Source organism: Peromyscus eremicus, chromosome 20, assembly GCF_949786415.1.
Source record: "Peromyscus eremicus chromosome 20, PerEre_H2_v1, whole genome shotgun sequence".
Classification (NCBI taxonomy): domain Eukaryota; kingdom Metazoa; phylum Chordata; class Mammalia; order Rodentia; family Cricetidae; genus Peromyscus; species Peromyscus eremicus.
Window position 1 is genome coordinate 2,639,819 of NC_081436.1, and position 21,314 is coordinate 2,661,132.

General features: G+C 44.0%; 1 protein-coding gene across 1 annotated transcript in view; it reads right to left on the bottom strand.

Moving 5' to 3' along the window:
• Positions 1-21,314, bottom strand: part of Scn8a (sodium voltage-gated channel alpha subunit 8) — a 112,083-nt gene that overhangs the window by 48,481 nt on the left and 42,288 nt on the right. Inside the window, exon 11 of the mRNA XM_059246920.1 lies at positions 19,507-19,863. Coding sequence (XP_059102903.1) covers positions 19,507-19,863 — 357 coding nt within the window. The remainder of the gene's footprint in view (positions 1-19,506; positions 19,864-21,314) is intronic.

Consider the following 21,314-nt stretch of genomic DNA (forward strand, 5'->3'; position numbering starts at 1 on the left):
CTTGAGCTGCCACAACTCTTACCCAGCTGTGAGTCCTGCGAGCCACAGTTAACAACCACCCGGCAAGACATCCTGATAGTAACCACTTTCTAACTGGATTTAGGTCCTGCTCCCTAAGACATTTAAAACAAATAAACTACTCGACTCTATAATCCTACTCACTTTGAGAAACAGAATGCAGTAAGTTGGTCATGGATCATATTTAATCAAATCTTCAATGAACCACGACTCTGGCTGGGACCTGACTACCTCATCTGGTTAAGCATAAAGTAGGAAAACCGCAGTCTGGGGCACCACAACCCTGTCTTCCTGCCCTCACCTTACAGCCACAACATATGGCTGGAGTTGATCTATTGCCAAAATGAGTCAAACTCACCTCCACCCAGAACTCGGGAGGTTGAGCTCCTTCCCAGATGCTGCTTCTGCCTGGAGAAGTGCCATCCCTGTCCCTTCTAAATGGTGAGCAAATATCAGCCTGGCTAAGCATTAGGAAGCCGGGGCTCTAAGCCCTCTCCAAGCCATAGAATGCTGTGGGATGGTCTGTATGTCAAATTGCTCTGATTGGTCAATAAATAAAACACTGATTGGCCAGTGGCCAGGCAGAAAGTATAGGTGGGACTAACAGAGAGGAGAATTGAGAGAACAGGAAGGCGGGAAGAGACACTGCCAGCCGCCGCCATGACAAGCAGCATGTAAAGATGCCGGTAAGCCATGAGCCATGTGGCAAGGTGTAGATTTATAGAAATGGATTAATTTAAGATATAAGAACAGTTAGCAAGAAGCCTGCCACAGCCATACAGTTTGTAAATAATATAAGCGTCTGTGTGTTTATTTTATAAGTGGGCTGTCGGACTGCCAGGGCTTGGTGGGACCTGGTGAGAAAACTCCAGCTACAATAGAAGAAAGTGAGATAAGACTGATCTTAAGTATATTGCACCATATGCTTCTCTGGACATTTAAAAGTGGCCAATTTAAAAAAAAACCTCACTTTTATGCTGGATGTAGTGATGCACACTTTTGATCCCAGCACTAGTGAGGCAGAGGCAGGTGGATCTCCGTGAGTTCAAGGCCAGCCTGGGCTACAGAGTGAGTTCCAGGACAATCAGAGCTACATAGTAAAATACTGTCTTGAAAACAAAACAAAACAAAACCCATTTAATTAAATTACAATGTTTAAATTTCCCAACCAAATAAAATACAAATGGTAAATATATCACTGGGTTGTTATAAAATATATTTGTTTAATGCTTAATAGTGGTGTGCTGGGCTGCAGCAGAGTTTAGCACCATCAGCACCACCACCACCACCACCACCACCACCACCATTTGTAATGTGGATGTGAGTGCTTTGCCTGTGTGCATGTCTGTGTACCATGTTTGTGACTGGTGCCTGTGGAGATCAGATCCTCTGGGACTGGAGCTACAAACAGTTGTGAGAAGCCACGTGGGTGCTGGGACTCAAACCTGGATCCTCTGGAAAAGCAGTCGCCTTTCCAGCGCCCAGGGATGAGTTTCTTACTGCCCCTGGATTATGCTCTTTGTGACTAATCTATATCAGACCAGTCTCAATGGACGGTTTAAAAACCATCTCTTTAGTAACCATGCTGTCCTGCACTACGCCACCTCTGTGGTCTTTCCTGCTCCTTCCGTGGTGGCTTAGACAGACAGTCACCATTTCTAGCACAGGAAAAGATATGTTCATATGAGTCGAGAGAAGCATGCCAGATCAGTTCCAAAATGATCTTGGTTGTCTTGGAAATAAAACACTTCTAAGGAGCTCCCCAAACCCCTCGGTCCTTACACGCTTTAGATCTGAAAGACAGCAGAGGGTAATTCCTAGCAGATGACAAAATTTATCTCATCAAAGTGTTGACTCACACTGTCTTACAGACCAACACATTTGGTTCACGTGGACCTTGTTTGTGTAGAAGAGCTACAGAAGAAATGGAGAGGATGAAGAACTGATTTCCTTGGGGATTCTAACTGTAGTACTATACAGACATCTGTGTATGTAAGTATGACTTACCCATTATCTCAGATAAATACACATTTCTCTGAGGAGCCACTTTTTGCTATAGTTTCCATTCTGATAGAAAATTTAACAAATCAGATTAACCTACTATACTGCAGAAATGATAATCATGTAAAAATGAACATACAAAGGCTCTGTATATTAGACACTTATTTCTGCCACTGGACTGATTCTAGACTGTTACTGAGCTGACCCTTCGATCAATCTACAGTGTATACGACAGATGGTTTTCAGAATGTTCTCTCCCAAAGAACCAAACGACGACTAAGGAATGGGAAATTACATATAATATGGTTTCGGTATCTTACTTTTTTCTGCATCTGTATAAAACAAGATATAACTTCTTCAGAATATATTAATAATGACCTTAAAAACCAAGATTAGTGAAAGCAGAGTCTAAAGATCGAGTGAGCTCACTAGGCCGTCATCTGAGGACCCCCGCTAAGGAAGCCCCCATTCTTGCCTCTGCAGTGACGCAGACTGGACTCATGCCATGTGCTCTTTACTTCCAGTCTTGGCTGTTGTTTAAAGATCTCCACATAAACCACGAAAAGTTGACCTTCCAGCTTATTAAGTCAGAACAACTGCTATTCCTGTCTCCTTCTGGCCAATGGAAGGAGACCAGAGAGAGGGTACAGGGAAGTCAGCATCGTCAGACTGAGAGAACAAAGTGAATGCATAAGATCACCTCACAGACACAGAAAACCAGCATCTACAAACCAAACACCTCTGCGACACTGTAGCTCAACAAACCTAAAGGGAACAGGCAGCTTCAGCCTGACCAGAGAGAGACAGCACCATACCTCTGGGTCAGACTGAAAACCCTTTCTTTAATATAGGAAAGAAGCTGTCTTCTCTCATCACTCCTATCAGCTGAATCTGAAGTCCAGGCTAGTGCAATAAAGAAAATAAAAAGGTAAATATGGCAGCTATTTACAGAAAATATTATTGTATATATAGAAACTATGAAATTTTCTCCAAACCCTCCACAGCTAATAGAACCAAGATGCTACAATGTATAGAATGGAAAAATCTCTGTATTTCTATATCCCAGGAATACTTCAAAAATAAAGCTCTAAAAATTGTATCTTTATGGTAATATAGAATAAAACTATTTAAATATGTGAGACTCTCATGATAAATTATGCAGCTTTCCTGAGAGATACTTCAGGAGACTTAAATAAAGGAGTATATTTTTATTTATACTAGATAAATGATGTCCACTGATACCAAAATTAAGATGTCCTCTCTCTTCAAATAGACTCTCCAGTTCAATGTAATGCCTAACAAAGTTCAAGGCTTTTAGGAAGAAACTGATGCTTCTGAAATTATTAAGGACATGTAAAGGCTGGAGAAAGAAAAATGAATCTTTAGAAAGACTGAGAACCGGGCGGTGGTGGCGCACGCCTTTAATCCCAGCACTCGGGAGGCAGAGCCAGGCGGATCTCTGTGAGTTCGAGGCCAGCCTGGGCTACCAAGTGAGTTCCAGGAAAGGCGCAAAGCTACACAGAGAAACCCTGTCTCGAAAAACCAAAAAAAAAAAAAAAAAAAAAAAAAAAAAAAGAAAGACTGAGAGTGTTCAAATAACCTCCTGAAGGACATCCGTCACACACCTCTAAATGCACGCAGATTTTTGTTTAAAAGATTTGTACTACCCCATTTCAAAACTTCTTACGAGGTAGGAATGAAGAAGGCTAGCATGCGTTGACATAATCAGAAAGAATGCAGGGACACCAGACATGACTCACAGTGCATGAAACAATGTGTTTGCCTGAGGCACTGACATGGGGGCGGGGAAGCCTTCACAAGTGTTGCTGAAAGACTGATGATCCATCAGGTTAATCCTCACTTCACTTCATATACAAAAATTAATTTGAGAAGACCAGAGATGTGACTACGAAACCAAAAGCCATTAAAGCTCTCAACAACATTTTCATAACATTGAAGGCAGAGGCAGAGTTCTTGAACAAGATGCAGAAGGCAATATCACAAAATAAAAATTGATGTTGGATTTTGTCATAATGGACGTATATCTAGAGCATCAAAGAAACTAGCAACAATTCAATAAAATGAGTTAACAGTGGTCAAGAGATCTCAAACAATGCACTAAAGAGGATATATGTATGGTGGCATTGTGTTCCCCAAAATATTGTGTACCCTAATAAACTTATCTGGAGTAGGAGACAGAACAGCCACTAGATACAAAGGCTAGAAAATGGTGGCACTCACACCTTTAATCCTAGCATTCCAGAGGCAGAAATCCCTCTGGATCTCTGTGAGTTCAAGGCCACATTGGAAACAGCCAGGCATGGTGACACACGCCTTTAATCCCAGAAAGCAGCCTTTAATCCCAGGGAGTGGTGGTAGAAAGCAGAAAGGTATATAAGGTGTGAGGACCAGAAACTAGAAGCATTTGGCTGGTTAAGCATTTGGATGGTTAAGCTTTTAGCTGATTAAGATTTCAGGCTTCTAGCAGCACAGTTCAGCTGAGAGCTATTTGGGTATGAGGACACAGAGGCTTCCAGTCTGAGGAAACAAGACCAGCTGACAAGTTGGCCTGCTGTGGGATGGTCTGTATGTGCTCTGATTGGTCAATAAATAAAACACTGATTGTCCAGTGGCCAGGCAGGAAGTATAGGTGGGACTAAGAGAGAGGAGAATTGAGAGAATTGAGGAAGGCGGAAGGAGACACTGCCAGCCGCTGCCATGACAAACAGCATATGAAGATGCCGGTAAGCCACGAGCCACGTGGCAAGGTATAGATTTATAGAAATGGATTACTTTAAGATATAAGAACAGTTAGCAAAAAGCCTGCCACGGCCATACAGTTTGTAACCAATATAAATCTCTGTGTTTACTTGGTTGGGTCTGAACGGCTGTGGGACTGGCGGGTGAGAGAGATTTGTCCTGACTGTGGGCCAGGCAGGAAAACTCTAGCTACACTGGCCAGGTGAGGTTAGCTGTGGCTTGTTCTGTCTCTCTGACCATCCAACGTTTCACCCCAATAACTGCCTCAGGTTTGATTTTATTAATAAGAACTGTTAAAATTCCTGCTACATATATGCATTCCCACAGCTCAACTACCTCTGTCACTGTATGCCCCAGCCTCACCAGGGCTTCATACTGGCCTTGGAATCAGGTGGGATCTTCACTCTCCTTCTGGCTCCCCAGCCTTATGCCCAGCTTTGTAGACTACCTACCATGGCGTTTCCTCCTCTCTGCCCAATTCCCAGGGACTAAGCAAATCCTCCCTACAGCCTGCATTCCTCACCCATCCCTTTGTCTCTCCCTGGAAACCAGCTGGCCATGGTCCTGTCCTCCAATGTCAATCACCCAGGCTTATCCCTAGCTCTGTGACAACCACTAGCATGGGTCTGTCCTCCCTGTGGACCCACAGATTCTTCTGGCAGACACAGCTTTCCTTCCTCATGTACCCTCTCAGCCCCTCACCCCCATCTCCCCACCCTTCTAGCCCATCCCCATTCCGGCATATCAGCTCCCTGAACCCAGAAACAAGTTCTACCCAAGATTCCCAGTGACCACACCCAGCAGGGACTAAGTCCGAGGGGGCAACAGAAACCAACCAAGACAAGACCAAATCAACACTTAGAACCACAGTCATCCCAGACCCAGATGCCTAGACTCCAGCCTAAAAACACAATCAGTAACAACCAGGACAGTATTTCTACCAGAGCCCAGCAGACCTACTACAGCAGGCCCTGAGAAATTCGATGTAGATAAAGCACAAGGTGAGGACTTCAAAATAGCTATTATGAATATGCTCAAGGACCTTAAAGAGGCTATGAATGAATCCATTAATGAAATCTATGAAAACACAAAAAACCAGTGAAATGCAATGAAGAAAAGAGCTGAGCACATGAAAGTGGAAATGGAATCACAAAAGGAAACCCAAATTGTGGTAAAACTGGAAATAAAAAATTTAGGAACTCAAACAAGAACCTTAGAGGCAAGCCTCACCAAGAGAATACAAGATACAAGAGAGAGAATCTCAGGCACTGAAGACAAAATAGAAAAAAAAGGACACCTCAGTTAAATCTAAAAAAACCCAACCAAACAACAAACAAACAAAACATTCAGACACAAAACATCCAGAAGATCTGGGACACTATGAAAAGACCAAATCTACAAATAATAGGAATAGAGGAAGGAGAAGAAACCCAGGCCAAAGGCACAGAAAATACTTTCAACAGAATCATAGAAGATTTCCCTAACCTAAAGAAGAGGTGTGTATCAAGGTACTAGAAGCATACAGAACACCAAACAGCAGAAAAGAAAGTCCCCATGACACATAAAAATCCAAATAGTAAACATGCAGAACAAAGAAAGAATATTAAAAACTGCAAGGAAAAAGGACCAAGTAACATATAAAGGCAGACCTATTAGAATAACACCTGACTTTTCAGTGGAGAGTGTAAAAACCAGAAGGGCCTGGACAGATGTTCTACAACTCTAAGAGATGTAGATGTAGATGTCATCTAAGGATGACAGCCCAGACTACTATACCCAGCAAAAGTTTCAATCATAATAGATGGAAAAAGAAAGATATTTCACACACACACACACACAAAACAACAACAACAACACAACAAAAAACACATTTAAGTAGTATGCAGTCTACAGAAGGCACTAGAAGGATAAGTTCAACCTGAAAAGGTTGACCACCCTCAAGAAAACATAAGGAATAAACAATCTCTGACAAACAGGTCCAACGAGGGGCGGGGGCGGGGGAACCCCAAGCCACAACATTTAACCAACACTGCTCGCTGGTAAGTCTCAACATCAATTCTCCAATACAAAGACACAGAACGGGAGCGAAAACAGGCTCCATCCTTCTGCTGCAACCAGGAAACACATCTTAACATCAAGGACAGACATCACCTCAGGGTACAGAGATGGAAAAGATGTTCCAATGGTACCCCTGAACACTCTAGAACAAACAGAAGAAATAATGCCCCAAAGGAGTAGATGGCAAGAAATAAACTCAGGGATGAAATCAATAAAAACAAACAAACAAATCAATGAAACAAAGAATTGATTCTTTGAGAAAATCAGTAAGACTTACAAACTCTTGGCCAAATTAACTAAAAGGGAGGAAATCAAATTAGAGACAAAAAGGAGAAATCCAGAGAATTACGAGAATATACTTTAAAAACCTGTACTCCACCAAATTAGAAAATCTAAAAGAAATGGATAATTTTCTTGATATATACCACCTACCAAAGTTGAATCAAGATCTGCTGTGGCCGTGTCAGAGGAGCAGCAGGTGGCAATTTAAGTTCAAGGTGTCAGCCCACCAGGAGGTGAATCCCTGATGGTCAATCTCGGATAGGCAAGACCCCAAGACCACAGACCCAGGAATGTCTTTTGCTTCTGCTGTGCCTTCACATGTTTGCTGCTACCATCTTTCTCTGGTATCTGGCATGGTGTGAATGGGTGTGGGGAGATCCCCACTGCCTGTAATGTGGTGTGCTTATCTCTTGGATACATCCCCTTCTACTGGGCATTTTCACCTGTGGAGTATTATGAAGATGATTTCTTCCCTAACTGTACTGTCTAACTGATAAGAATAATAATGTTAGTTTAGAGTTTTGATGATAAAAACATCAAACAAGGAATTGTCACACTGCTAGAACACATGAGCGTCTACTGAGGAGCCCTATAGACTGTGGCTTAGGTTAATGATTATGAAAAAAAAATTGAGTCCCAGTAGACCAGCTAGTTTAAATTCTTTCAACTTTAGTTTTGGGAGATGTGTTTCAGAGTTGTCACAGCTGAAACAAAGCTCTGAAAATAACTTAGACTAAGATGTTTTTGTCCAATAGCTTTGAGGTGAAAAACCCAAGGAGATAATCTAAAGTTTTAGAAAGGCACACAGTTGAGTGAGGAACTCTTTAAGGTCAGGGAACAAGAACAAAGCAGCCCAATTATTACTAGCTGATGCACTTTCTTGCTAAGATTGGTTGATGATCAAAGGTGATGATTAATTTCTTGTACCCATTTTTGCCCTCAATCTCTTGATATTAAAAAAAAAAACTATTGATAAGTGGGTATGCACCCCAAAGATTTAAAATAGAGTAGATTGATTCTTTTTTTTTCATATATAAAAGTTTAGGATTGTGATTCCTTATAAGATTATCTTTCAAGATAATAAAGTAATTGGCCCTTTCTTTGTAACTCAGTCTGCCAGCAAAAGTCCTGACTAAGAAGAACACCTTGCTTGCTTACACAGTTAATCTATAACAAGTTGCTTGGGTATGAATGTACGTGGGTTCTTGGGATAATTTGCTTTCACCTGTAATACATAAAATGTTTAATCATGTAAGGGATATGGAAAACATGCTGTTTTTTATTTGTATTCATTGTAATTATTCACTTGAAAAATAATGTAACCACATTGTAGTTTTTATATTGCCTGAAATATTTTGCTGGGGTATCTAAGCTGGAAGAAAAAGGATAGAGAGAGAGTTAAGATGGGTTAGAAGGAAAACATCAGGAATGAGAGTAGGAATAGAGAATGCAGAAGAATAAGAAAAAGTCTGAAGAAAACTACCAAGAGTGCGTGTCTTTCTCCCTTAACCCCCTCACATAAAAACGTGTAAGACACACAGACTCTGTGGATTCCCTTTGAGCCCTGCACTGCTGGAGGCTGGTCCCCCAGGCAGTGATAAAGATCAGATAAACAATTTAAACAGACCTATAAACCCTAAGGAAATAGAAATGGTCATTAAAAGTCTCCTTTTTTTTTTTTTTGGTTTTTCGAGACAGGGTTTCTCTGTGTAGCTTTGTGCCTTTCCTGGGACTCACTTGGTAGTCCAGGCTGGCCTCGAACTCAGAGATCTGCCTGGCTCTGCCTCTCCTTTTAAAAAAAGCCCAGGCTCAGACAGTTTTAGTACAGAATTCTACCAGACTTTCAAAGAGGAGTTAAAGCCAATACTATTCAAATCATTCTACAAAATAGAAACAGAAGAAACACTGCCCAGTTCTTTTTACAAGGTCATAGTTACCCTGATACCTAAACCACATATAGACCTAACAAAGAAAGAAAATTACAGATCAATTTCCCCTATGAACATAGATACAAAAATTTTCAATAAAATACTTGCAAACTAAATACAAGAATATATAAAAAATATCATTTATCATGATCAAGTAGGCTTTATCCCAGAAATGCAGGGATGGTTCAACATACATAAATTGATAAGTGTAATCTACCATATAGACAGATTGAAAGACAAAAACCAAATGCTCATCTCATTAGATGCAAAGGCCTTTGACAAAATCTAGTACCCATTCATGATAAAAGTCCTGGATAGATTAGAGATACAAGGGACATATCTCAACATAATAAAGTCAATTTATAGCAAGCCCACAGCCAATATCAACCTAAATGGAGAGAAACTCAAAGCATTTCCACTAAAATCAGGAACAAGACAAAGTTACCCACTCTCTCCAGATCTATTCGATTACAGTTGACAAGACTTGAAGTCTTGGCAGTAAGACGACTGAAGGAGATCAGAACCTCAACATAAAACAGGATACACTGAACCCGACCGAAGAGAAAGCAGTGAAGAGTCTGAACTCAGTGGCACAGGAGAAGACTTCCTGAACAGAGCACGGACAGCACAGGCACTGAGATCAACAATTAGTAAACGGGACCTCATGAAAGTGAGAGGCTTCTGCACAGCAAAGGACACCGTCATTCAGACAAAGGGGCAGCCTACAGAATGGGGAAAGATTCTTCGTTTTTTACCAACTAAAGAATTAAAAATCTGGATATCAAGAAAACAAGCCAATTAAAAATAGAGGGCAGATCTAAACAGAGTTCTCAAAAGAAGAAACACTGAAAGAAATATTCGACATCCTTAGTCATCAGGAAAATGAAAATCAAAACTACTTTGAGATTTCATCTTACACCAGTCAGAAAAGCCAATAACACAAATGACAGCTTATGCTGGTGAGGATGTGGGGTTAGGGAACACTCATCCATTGCTGGTGGGAGTGCAAACTTGTTCAGCTTGTGGTGGTTCCTCAGGAAGCTGGAACTAGATCTACTGCAAGACCCAGTTACAGTGCCCAGGCATATACCTGAAAGATTCTACCTCTGTCTTAGTTAGGGTTTCTATTGCTGTGAAGAGACACCATGACCACAGCAACTCTTACAAAGAAAACACTGAATTGGGGTGGCTTGTTTACAGTTTGAGAGGTTTGGTCCATTATCACCATGACGGTGAGCAGGGTGGTGTGCAGGCAGACATGGTGCTGGTTACACCTTGACCAGAAGGCAGCAGGAAGTCAACTGACAGACACACTGAGGGAAGCTTGATCAAAAGAGACCTCAATGCCCGCCCTCCCAGGGACATACTTTCTCTAAAAATCCACACCCACTCCAAGTCCGCACCTCTTAATAGTGCCACACCCTATGAGATTACAGGGGTCAATTACATTCAAACTACCACAATATCCTATCACAGAGACACTTGCTGGGCAATGTTCATTGCTGCTCTATTCATAACAGTCAGAAACAGACTAGATGTCTATTAATGGATAAATGGGTAAAGAAAATGTGGTACACCAACACATTGGAATATTATTCAGCTGTTAAAAAATGAAATTATGAAATTTGAAAGTAAATGGATGGAGCTAAAAAAAATCATCCTGAATGAGGTAACCCAGATCCCAAAAGACAAATATTGTATGTATTCATTTATATGAGGATATTAGCTGTTAAGTCTTCAATAACCAGGCTACAATCTATATAATTACAGAGGTTAGGTATAGAGTAAGGTACGGGGGGGGGGGGTTGGATCACCCTAGGAAGGGGAGATAGAATAGAGAGTTACAGATGGAGTGAAAGTGGGGACTGGAATAGAAGGATCAAATGGAAGGGGAAGGAAAGAAGGAAGTCAGGGAGGGAACGGGAGTGGGGTAACTAAAATTAAGAGCCATTTGAGGGGTCCTATGGAAACCTAACACAGTAGACGCTCCCTCAAATATATACATGTATATATACAGTGATCTAAATGGAATTGCCAAGTTATAGGGGAGATGGAGGCCCAACTGGACGTCTCTTGTCACCAAATGAAGCTCCCAGTACTGGGAATGGATTATATCTAATCTAATTGCGGGCCAAAGGGGCTCCATAGGAACCCCCAAACAAGCTAGGCTGTTGCCAAGGCTATTGGCTGCCCTCCACCATCCGATGGTAAGGTCCTGTTGCTGAAGACAACGCTCACATAACTCTCTGAACATGGAGAAGTCAAGCTGGTGTCCGTCTAGAGCCTTATGGGTGAGTGTTCATGGTACTGGAAGATACTCTGCATGCCACCAGAGGAGGAAGGTAAACACCAGGCCAGCTACAAACCCTCCGATCTACATCGGTGACCTACATGCAAGGTATGCTATTGCAATACTGGCATAAAGCTTATGAGGCTGACCAATCAGTCTCTGCCTGGATTTCAGGCTCATTTCATGAGATGAAACCCATCCCTCATACTGCTTAGGTGGCCAAGAACCTGAGACTGGATAGGCCAGGGACTTAGGGGAAAACCAAATACTACTGTCCTACTAAAGGAATATAGCAACAAAATGAATCTTAACAACATCCATTACACTCATAGATCAGTGTCTTGCTCAGCCATCATCAGCTTCCTCCTGCAGTAGATGGGAACAAATACAGCGACCCACTGCTGGACAATGTGCAGAGAGTGGGAGACCTCAGAACACCAAGTCCTGAATGGGTTGTTTCCATCAATTTCCTCCCTTCAGGGCTCAGGGAACCCTGTGGAACAGGAGCTGGAAAGACTGTAGGAGCCAGAGGGGATGGAGGACACAAGGAAATAAGGCCTCTAGATAGAGCAGGATGGATGCACACAGGAACTCACAGGAACTCACAGGGACTGCGGCGGCAGACCCAGGGCCTCTGCAGGTCGGCCTCATGGGGTCCCAGTGCTGAGGGGGGAGGTGGACACAGACCTCACCCAGAAGCTCGCTCCCAGTGATAACTGCTCGCAAATGAAAAACTAGTCTTCTCCAACAGAGTCTTACTGTATATAAAAACCACTCCTTAGGGCAGGCCCATGCCCAGCAGTAGATGGCCAACACAAAAAGAATTCAATAGCATTTTTGGAGGGTCTTTGTCTCATGCTGCTTTGTGAGGGCTTTATCTAAGTATGTTTTTGTTCTGTTTTGTTTTGACCTTACAGGTCCTTTGTGTATATGTTACAGTTTCCAGTTTTATGTTTTTTTTTGGGATTTCTGTGTGTCTCTGCGTCTGTTTCTTGAGCTTTTCTCTTGTTTTATCCTATTCTGGTTTGTTTTTATTTTGTAATTTCATCATTAGTTTTTGTTTTGTTTGTTTGTTTTTTAGATGCTTGTTTATCTCCTAATGAGAGAAAGAAAAGATGTGGATTTGGGAGGCAGGGTGTGGATCTGGGAGGTGGGAGGTGGGCAGGTGTGGATCTGGGAGGTGGGGAGGGTGTGGATCTGGGAGGTGGGGAGGTGGGCTGGGCAGGGTGTGGATCTGGGAGGTGGGGAGGGTGTGGATCTGGGAGGTGGGGAGGCGGGCAGGATGTGGATCTGGGAGGTGGGGAGGATGTGGATCTGGGAGGTAGGAGGAGTTGGGGAGGGTGTGGATCTGGGAGGTGGGAGGTGGCAGGGTGTCAATCTGGGAGGTAGGAGGAGTTGGGGAGGGTGTGGATCTGGGGGGTGGGAGGTGGCAGGGTGTGAATCTGAGAGGTAGGAGGAGTTGGGGAGGGTGTGGATCTGGGGGGTGGGGAGGTGGGAGGAGTTGGGGAGGGAAGCCATAATCAGAATAGACTGTCTTTTAAAAAAATCTATTTCAATTAAAAAAAAAAAGAAGAAGACTCATAGCAAGCCTATTTGTATTAGCTGCAAAGTGGAGACAATTTGAATTATGTGCCACATTTATGGACTGAAACACCACCTAGCTGTAATGAACTACATACCTGGATATATCTCAAAACAGAAACACCTTGTTGACTGAAGGAAGCTGAATCAAAACCACGGATTTCACGAGTCTACACCATGAAAGGGAACTAAGCTACAGTAAGACCAATCAGGGGCACTGCCTGGAGTGCGCGGTCCAAACAAGGACAAGAGGAGCCTCAGGGTGGGCGGAGTCCTAACACAGTGAGTGCTGGAGCAATCCTTGGCCGTCAGACAGGCCCTCCACATCCTTTCACCTGCCAATGTGGCAACTCTGGGGCAACCAGCTAACAGTGGAATGCTTTGACAAGGAATATGGGCCACAGAGAATGTGACGAAGTAGTCACTGTTACATGAATTACAGAAACAGTCAAGGCCAACCAGAGGAAGGACGCGGGCTGTAAATTCAGACTGTGCTACAGTCACTTGCTGCCATTTGTATTCTGTCAGAGACTCAGGCATGCTGACAAGTCGGGTGCTTCACTGGGCAGAGAGCGGGCTCCTGATGTGCCCTGATTCCAGCCAGGGCCACTGACACTGGAAGCTACTGGCTGAGAAACTGGGGGCAGAACGGCCCACGTGACTGTGGTGTATGACCAGTTTACTCTGGTAAACCTGGACCTTAGCGGCAAATGAGGACAAAAATTAAGGAAGCGGTCAATGAGGCTGGCTCCCTGGGCTGTCTGTCATAATCCAGGGGCTTGAGTCCTTTGGCCAATCACAGCTCTAAGTTCTCACATGAAATCTGTCACTGTCCACTTGCAGATGTAGACTCCAGTGGTTTATCAACTCAGACTGACTGAGAGGTGGAGGCTCCATCTCTGATGACATAAACTCAAACTGAAACTGCCTGACAACATCTGTGCCTGTTCGAAGTCATTCCTGACTCCACTCTCCTCTAGACTCTGCCAGTCAAAGCCGATTTCTATCTCTATGGATTTGCCTCTTTTCATTAAATGGAGTCATATAATAACCTTTTACAATTGGCTGCTTCACTCGGCCTGTCTCTGTGTTCCATCCATGGTACATACAACCTCGTTCCCCTTAACAGCCGAACAACCCTCTTTCGTGGGGCTGAAACGCCTGTTGTTCATTGGGTGACGAACATTTGGGTGTTCCACTTTCCGATCACTATGACTAATGACTGTGAATATCCGTGTATCTGTTTTGTGTTAACATGCTTCAATTCTCTTGTGTGTGTACTAGGATCAGTGTTGCTGAATCACAAGACAACGCTATGCTGCTTTCTGAGGAACTTTACACCCTCAGGAGCAATGGCTGGGTGTTGTTTCTACAATCAGACCACAGACACCGATGGATGGTAGATTGCTTCGGGTAAACCAACTTTTTTTTTTTTTTTTTTTTTTTGAGACAGAGTTTCTCTGTGTAGCCTTGGCTGTTCTAGAACTCACTCTGTAGACCAGGCTGGCCTCAAACTCACAGAGATCCGCCTGCTTCTGCCTCCCAAGCTCTGGACTAAATGTGTGCCACCACTGCCCGGCAGGTGAAGCAGCTTTATAGTGGGCTCACCACCTAGGGCTCTGCTAGGGATTCTGGGAAGTGACCCATGCTAGAAGCTGCAGTCAACTCTTACCACTTGGGAGCTGAGAGTCACTGGGCTGGGGGAGGGGTTGGATTGCTGACCTCTGGGCAGGGTTGGTCAGGCACTGTGGCACACATCTGCAAACTCAACCCTTGGAGGACTGAGGGTCGGAAGCTCAAGGCTTGGGTTACACAGTGAGACCCCATCTAAAAGAAAGTAAAGGAGTCTGGAATTCCAGCTCAATGAGCTCAGTGCTTCCCCAGCACACATACGATCTCAGAATCCCAGGAACACACCACCACCACCACCACCACCACCACCACCACCACCACCACAACAACAATCACCAACCCTAAACTCAGCAGAAGTTAGCTCCATCCCTCTTAACCCAAATTCGAAGTCTCGCAGGGTGCTTGGCTACTGACATCCAGCCTCCCGAACTGCAGCCCTTCCCATGGAGACACTGCTGCTTCTGTAAGTGGCCGGTTCTGCCCACATTTCTCCAGATCTGCCCAAGGAAGCTCCCACTTCATAGATTCTAAATTCCTCTCACAAGGAATTCACAACTGAACTTCATCTGCCAGGTTCTTTCTTAGAACCATTACAACCATCAACCCAATCTCCCATTCAAACATTTCTACAGTTCTCGCAGGGTTCTGCTTTGGAATAAGTCTATAATAATCTCTTTTTCTCAAAGGATCTTTATAGTCTTAGAAGGAGTCCCGCCCTTCCTAAGTCAGGCCACTCAATTCTTCTATCCTTCTTGGAGCTAAAAGAGAGAGAAGGGAACATGAAAACCACATGGGGAGATACAGGCTCTGTGAACACCTCAACACCAAGGTCAGCACTTCTAACCTTCACAGTAGCCCACAGCAAAGGCCCTCCTCTGCTGCTTTCTTGTTTTTGACTTTTTTTTTTTTTTACAGAGAAGAAAATGGGCCAAAGGATATAGTTTCCCAGAGTCCCACGAGTAAATGGGGAACGTGGGCTTTAGAGTCAGGACATGTGGTAGAGAACGCTTTGCATCCGCATCCCACCTCCCTTTACTGTGCAGTCCGGGACAGGCTGCTTTAACTAACAATGGAGACAACAGCAGCGGCCCTCTCTTGGGGAGTAGAGCTGGGGCATTTGCAATCTGCCTCAATAGATTTCGGTGTTAAGTGGGATTTCTGGGTGCTGGTGGCACCTGTGTTCTTCATGAGAAAGTGAAGATTTTCCAGTTCAGAGAGAAAGACACAGAAAAGTCTCCTCCTCCTGTGCTTCAGCAAAAAACAAGTGTAAAAACTCCCGAACTGTGAAAAAAATGATTATTCAATACTGACCACATAATTAATGAGGACATGAATGTTTTTTCGAGACACCTATGATATAATGTCTGAAGTCTTTATTTTATGTGTACGGCTGTTCCCTGCATGTCTGTCTGTGAAGTATGTGCACGCAATGCCTGCAGAATCCACAAGAGGGCATCAGATCCCCGGGAACTGGAGTTACAGATGGTTGTGAGCTGCCATGTGGGTGCTGGGAATTGAACTCAGGTCCTCTGGAAGAGCAACTGGTGCTCTTAACCTCTGAGCCATCTCTCCAGCCCTCTCTCCTTGTGTTGTTTTAAGCAGAGTACTGCATTTCTTAACTGAACTCAAAGAACAAACTGCGCATGTGGTGTCCTAAGCCAGGACACTGGTGCACCGGCGGCTCCCATTCCAGTCCATGAAGCGTGAGTATGTGTGAGACAGGATCATTCTCGGCTACAGGCACAACCCAGCATGTCTGACAGTAGGGTCACTATAGCTCAGCCCAAAGAGATGGTGACTATTTATTGGGTCTAGGCTGCCAGAGGAGTAGTTAATACCTAAAGCTCATAATTAAAATTATAATGTTTAACATAAAAGTATTAATATGCCATTTTAAGAAAAGTAAGTATTTCTCCAGCTTTGCAAAGACGCTGATAGTCTAGCTGTCAGAAAGATCTCTTGGGCTTTAGGAGGCCTTGGTTCCAGTTTCACTTATACATACACATACACAAGTTACCAAATCTCTCTCTGAGGACAAAAATTACCTACTTTATAGTGTGGTCACAAAAATTAAGCGATAGTAAGATGTGGTGGCATGTCTATAGGCCCAGTACTTGGGAGGGCGAGGCTGCAGGATATTGAGTTCAACACCATCCTGGGTTACACACTGAGAACAAGGCCAATTGGAACTACACAGGGAAACCTTGTTTCAAAACAAGCAACCAACCAAACAAAACCCAAGGGCTAGAAAGAAATGTAGCTCAGTCATAGAGCACTTGCTCAGAATGTGCAAGGTCTTGGGTTAGACGCCCAGTATCACACACAAAATATGGGTAGTTGGTAGATACATAAATAAGAAAATCACAAGGAAGGGAAAAATAACTAATAACTTTTCATCCCAAAGGCAACTTCTCTGACCTTCCCCTCTATGTCTGTCTTTATGTGGATTTGACCACATACTACAGAGCCGATACGTCCTACTTTGTCTGGTTCTTCATGGGCTGTTAATGCAACTGACCCATTTCTCACACCATAAACAACCAGCCCTAACTGAAGCATTATGGCTTCTAATAAAACAGTGTTGCTGGTTATGAAGACGCTGAGAATGATATGTTCTTGCCTACTGCCTCTTCCTGTCACGTTGGAGCTCTGATCTCCTGGCCTTGGGACCTCCATTCTATCACCATCATCACTCAGGATCACTTAGAGAACCTCCTAAGTGCCTATGTGGTACCAGACACTAGGCTCCTCCAAAGGCCCCCAGGAGGAACTCTGTAGGCCACAGTACAGAGGAAATGAAGCTGTACTCCACAGCCATCTGCTTAACTGAACCTAAAAAACATTTTTCCCACGGAGTACAACAGAAGCCACTCACCAAACCAAACCTAAGCAAACCCAACTCAACCCAACCCAACTCAACCACCTAAGCAAACCCAACCCAACCAAACCTAACCAAACACAACCAAACCTAACCCAACCCAACCAAACCTAACCCAACTCAACCAAACCTAACCAAGCATAACGAAACCAAACCTAACCAAACACAACCAAACCTAACCCAACTCAACCAAACCAAACCTAATCAAACCCAACCCAACTCAACAAAACAAAGCCGAAGCTGAGCCAACTGTCAGGACACTTCCTGGACATCTCATCCCTTTTCTTTGGGGGAAAATGTCAGCTTTGTTATTTGGCTTATAAACCATAAACCTACCGGTACAACAAAATTCAGCTCTGAATATTTGAATTTTTGAGCTATCCTGACTTTCCACTGATACCAATTCTTGTTTGTTTTCCCAGAGACTTTAACTATCTAGGTATAAAGACCACAATTTACCCTAGAAACATAAATCAGTGAAAATCAATACAAAAATAGAAGTGTAATATAACAGTGATATCTTTGTTTGTTTCGGCCGGCTCTCTGGGCTGGAGGACTTGAGTCACTGTTCATCATTAGCTGTCATCATAACTTTAAATAATCAGGTCTCCAGAAGGGAAACAGCCAACTCAGCGAATAGAGACCATGTTAGAACTAACTGGAGGAACAGGATTGGGTCTTCAGAGGGTAACACTTCTAAAAAATAATCTATAGGCTGGTCTAGAGGTGTAGTCAGTGGGAGAGGTTTGAGCTCCTATGAAGAAGACCCTGGTCGGATCCCAGCACCAAATTCAACAGCCATGACGCAGAAAGGAAGGGGACATTTGCAGCTCGTACGTATCTAAGGGACATGGCATTGTCCTTCTAAATAAAAGGACAGAGAGATGAAGCAACCTCAAACACATTCAAACTCGAACTTTTTTCTTTTCCATTTTCTTCCACCTAGTGTGTGGTGCTGGAGAGGAAACCCAGGGCCGGCGGCATGCCAAATGCCTTGTCTTCCATTAAGCTACATATGCCAGCCCTATCTTGTGGATTTTTATCTGTACAGCCAACAACTGCCCTAAAGTCCTAATACAGATCACTCAGAAATATTTCACCCCCCATTATCCACATTCTTTCACACATGCGTCATGCTAATTAAAGGGCTGGCTGTCTTCATGCTGTTAGACACTGAGAGGTTAGAACAATGGACGCATGCTGCGTCAGGGCTCACACCAGCTGCAGAGGCATGGAAGACCTTCAAGAGTTGGAGGTGGGAATGGTTAGGATTACTGAGGTATAATAACTGAAAACTTTAAAAAGAGCTTAGAATTTAAAGAAATGCTAAGACATGGCTTTTCCCAAAGAGGGGACTTTGAGCCCTTAGACAATTCTCTAAAGCTATTATCCACTACTGCTCCAGAGCCTGAAAACTCACCCCGTTTAATCTCATCTTCGGCTTCCCTTGCCTCCCTCCCCCAACCTCCCACTTCCCCCTCTCCTCATTTCTTCCCATCCCGATGCTTTCTGAGACTCTCGGTCCAGTGCTCTCTTGGTCTCAAGCGCTGGCCCGGCATACTGCATGAATAATCCTCTTTGGAAAAAAATCACATCTCATCCTTGTAGAGAGGCAGAAAATTATTCAAAAATAGTATTTAAAAAAATAGAAACAGTAAGGTCTTTAAATTCAAAGCTGTTTTCCTAGTAGGAAAAGACGACGGAAGAGAAGCAATGACTTCGGATCGGCTCAGACTAGGTGGTGGCAACTGGTCAGTTCCATTCCATTAAAGCAGGTGTGTGTGGGGGCGGGGGGCGGGGCAGATTTACCCAGGTGGAGGGAAAGAGAAAGGGGTAAATAAAAGGAGCCCGGAAACAAGGAAGGCGGGGCAGGAGGAAACGAAGCAAAGTCTAAGTAAAGGAGTAAGGGGAGATTAAGGGGAGTAAGGGGCGGATGGAAGGGAGGGACGGGCAGGGGCGTTAATCAGAATGGAGAGCAGCCCAAGAGGCGGGCGGGCGCAGGAGCAGAGACTGCCATGCCTAGCCTGGTCCACTGTGTACTTCCTTACGCTGTCCGTAGCTGCCTTATCTATTTTCACCTCAGGCAGGAGCCGCCCGATGTGCGAGCCGGGCCCGATGAGCGACACCACGCCGTTGCAGTCCACCGTGCTGTTGCGCTTGACGCTGCGCCGCAGGCTGGGGAAGATGCGCGAGGAGCGGCTGCACTGGCTGTAGCCGCTGTAGCCGCTGTAGCTGCTGCGGCGCTCGCGGGCCCGGATCGGGATGAACAGCGAGTCGCGCCGGCCCTCGCTCTCCTCCACCGTGCTGTGCTCGTCGTCCGCGAACTCGTTCTCCGAGCCGGGGTCTCGGAACCGCCCGGGGCCCCGGAAGCTGAAGATGCTGCTTTTGCTGTTGTGGCGGGAGAGGAAGGGTGAGCCCGGGATGCTCAGCAGCGACTGGGAGGGCAAGGGAGAGAGAAAGAGAGAGAGAGAGGGTGTGAGACCAACCAGCAGCCCCATGCACCCCTGCAGGTCTATTACCCTGCACCACTTCACTCTTCCTCACATCCTGCGGCCCACACACCCGGAATCACCAGGCTACTCAGCTAGCTGGGTGGACCCTGCACGCAAATTACAGGATTTTTGTTTTTGTTTTTTGTGGGTTTTTATTTTATTTTATTTTTTTTTTAATGTGCTTACTACCAACTCTCACAGAAAGTGCTTTTAAACACTGCCCAAGTTAAGACTCCACAGCCCGTCTAGCAAAAGTCGTTAGAGGTACCACACCTCTGGCCCTCTCTCCATGTGTACCTGTCTGGAGCTCTGATAACACCACAAAACGCTGCTGTTTAGTCAGCTGGCACGTGATATATACCGCCTCCACTTTAAAGTCAACATCTTTTAAAATCAGAATTGTAAGTGGTTGTGAATAATTTATTTCCCAATTCAGTTAGTTGTAAATTATGTAATTCCCAGCACTCACATTTTCAAGTAAGACTCTTTATCAAGTTTTTAATTTCTTTTTATCCTTTTTATCAACACATACTCCTATTGCACATTTCCTCCAAAATTTTACGAAAGTGAATTTTTATGCTTAAATGTGTTTTATTGGTTACCACTGTGTACTGCTCTGCATCAAAAAACTATAAATTGGCAACCTTAAAACTTTCTTCTGTGACCATGAGTCCCTAAGATATTCTTCAAATTCTCTCATATTCAGTTTTTATTATAATATTATGAATGTAATTGATCACACTACACACACAGTATACACTTGACAAGCAGGTGACTTAAAGGCAGTTATTAATTGATGAGATGGCTATTTTTCATTGTGCTTACTGTTTGTTGACAGGATTACTTAGGAGTGGAAGGAGACAGTGCTCACCCACGCCCATCCTATAATAATCCACTTTAAGTGTTGGGAAGCTTTATCCATGCAAATATAATCTTGGAAAGAATTGTGTTATAATGTCATATAATGAACTCTTTCCAAGTTATACGCCAAAACCCACACGACAAACCACCAGTCAGATGTAGCAGAAGGATCTGTCAGCTGACAAATCCATTCCCCTTTGCACCCTGTTGAGAGCAGTGAGCTTGCTAGCCCATGGACATGCTACCTGGCTGGAAGCCGTCCCTTCCCCGACCGCTGAGGCCCCCAGGAAGTGTGTGCTATGAACAAGTCTGGGGACAATGGTTACTCTTTCACTTAAGACGGCTAACACAGCAGAAAAGGGAACACTCAAAACCATGTTCTATTTCCATTACTGTCGGCATTTTAAAATAAAAAGATTTTATCACAGTGCGTGCTTTAAATACGCTGATCAGTCTTAAGGGTGCAGACAGCCCCCTTAGTTTATTGGGAGTCTGCAACATGATCTAATTGACAAAGTGTTCTCAATGTCAAA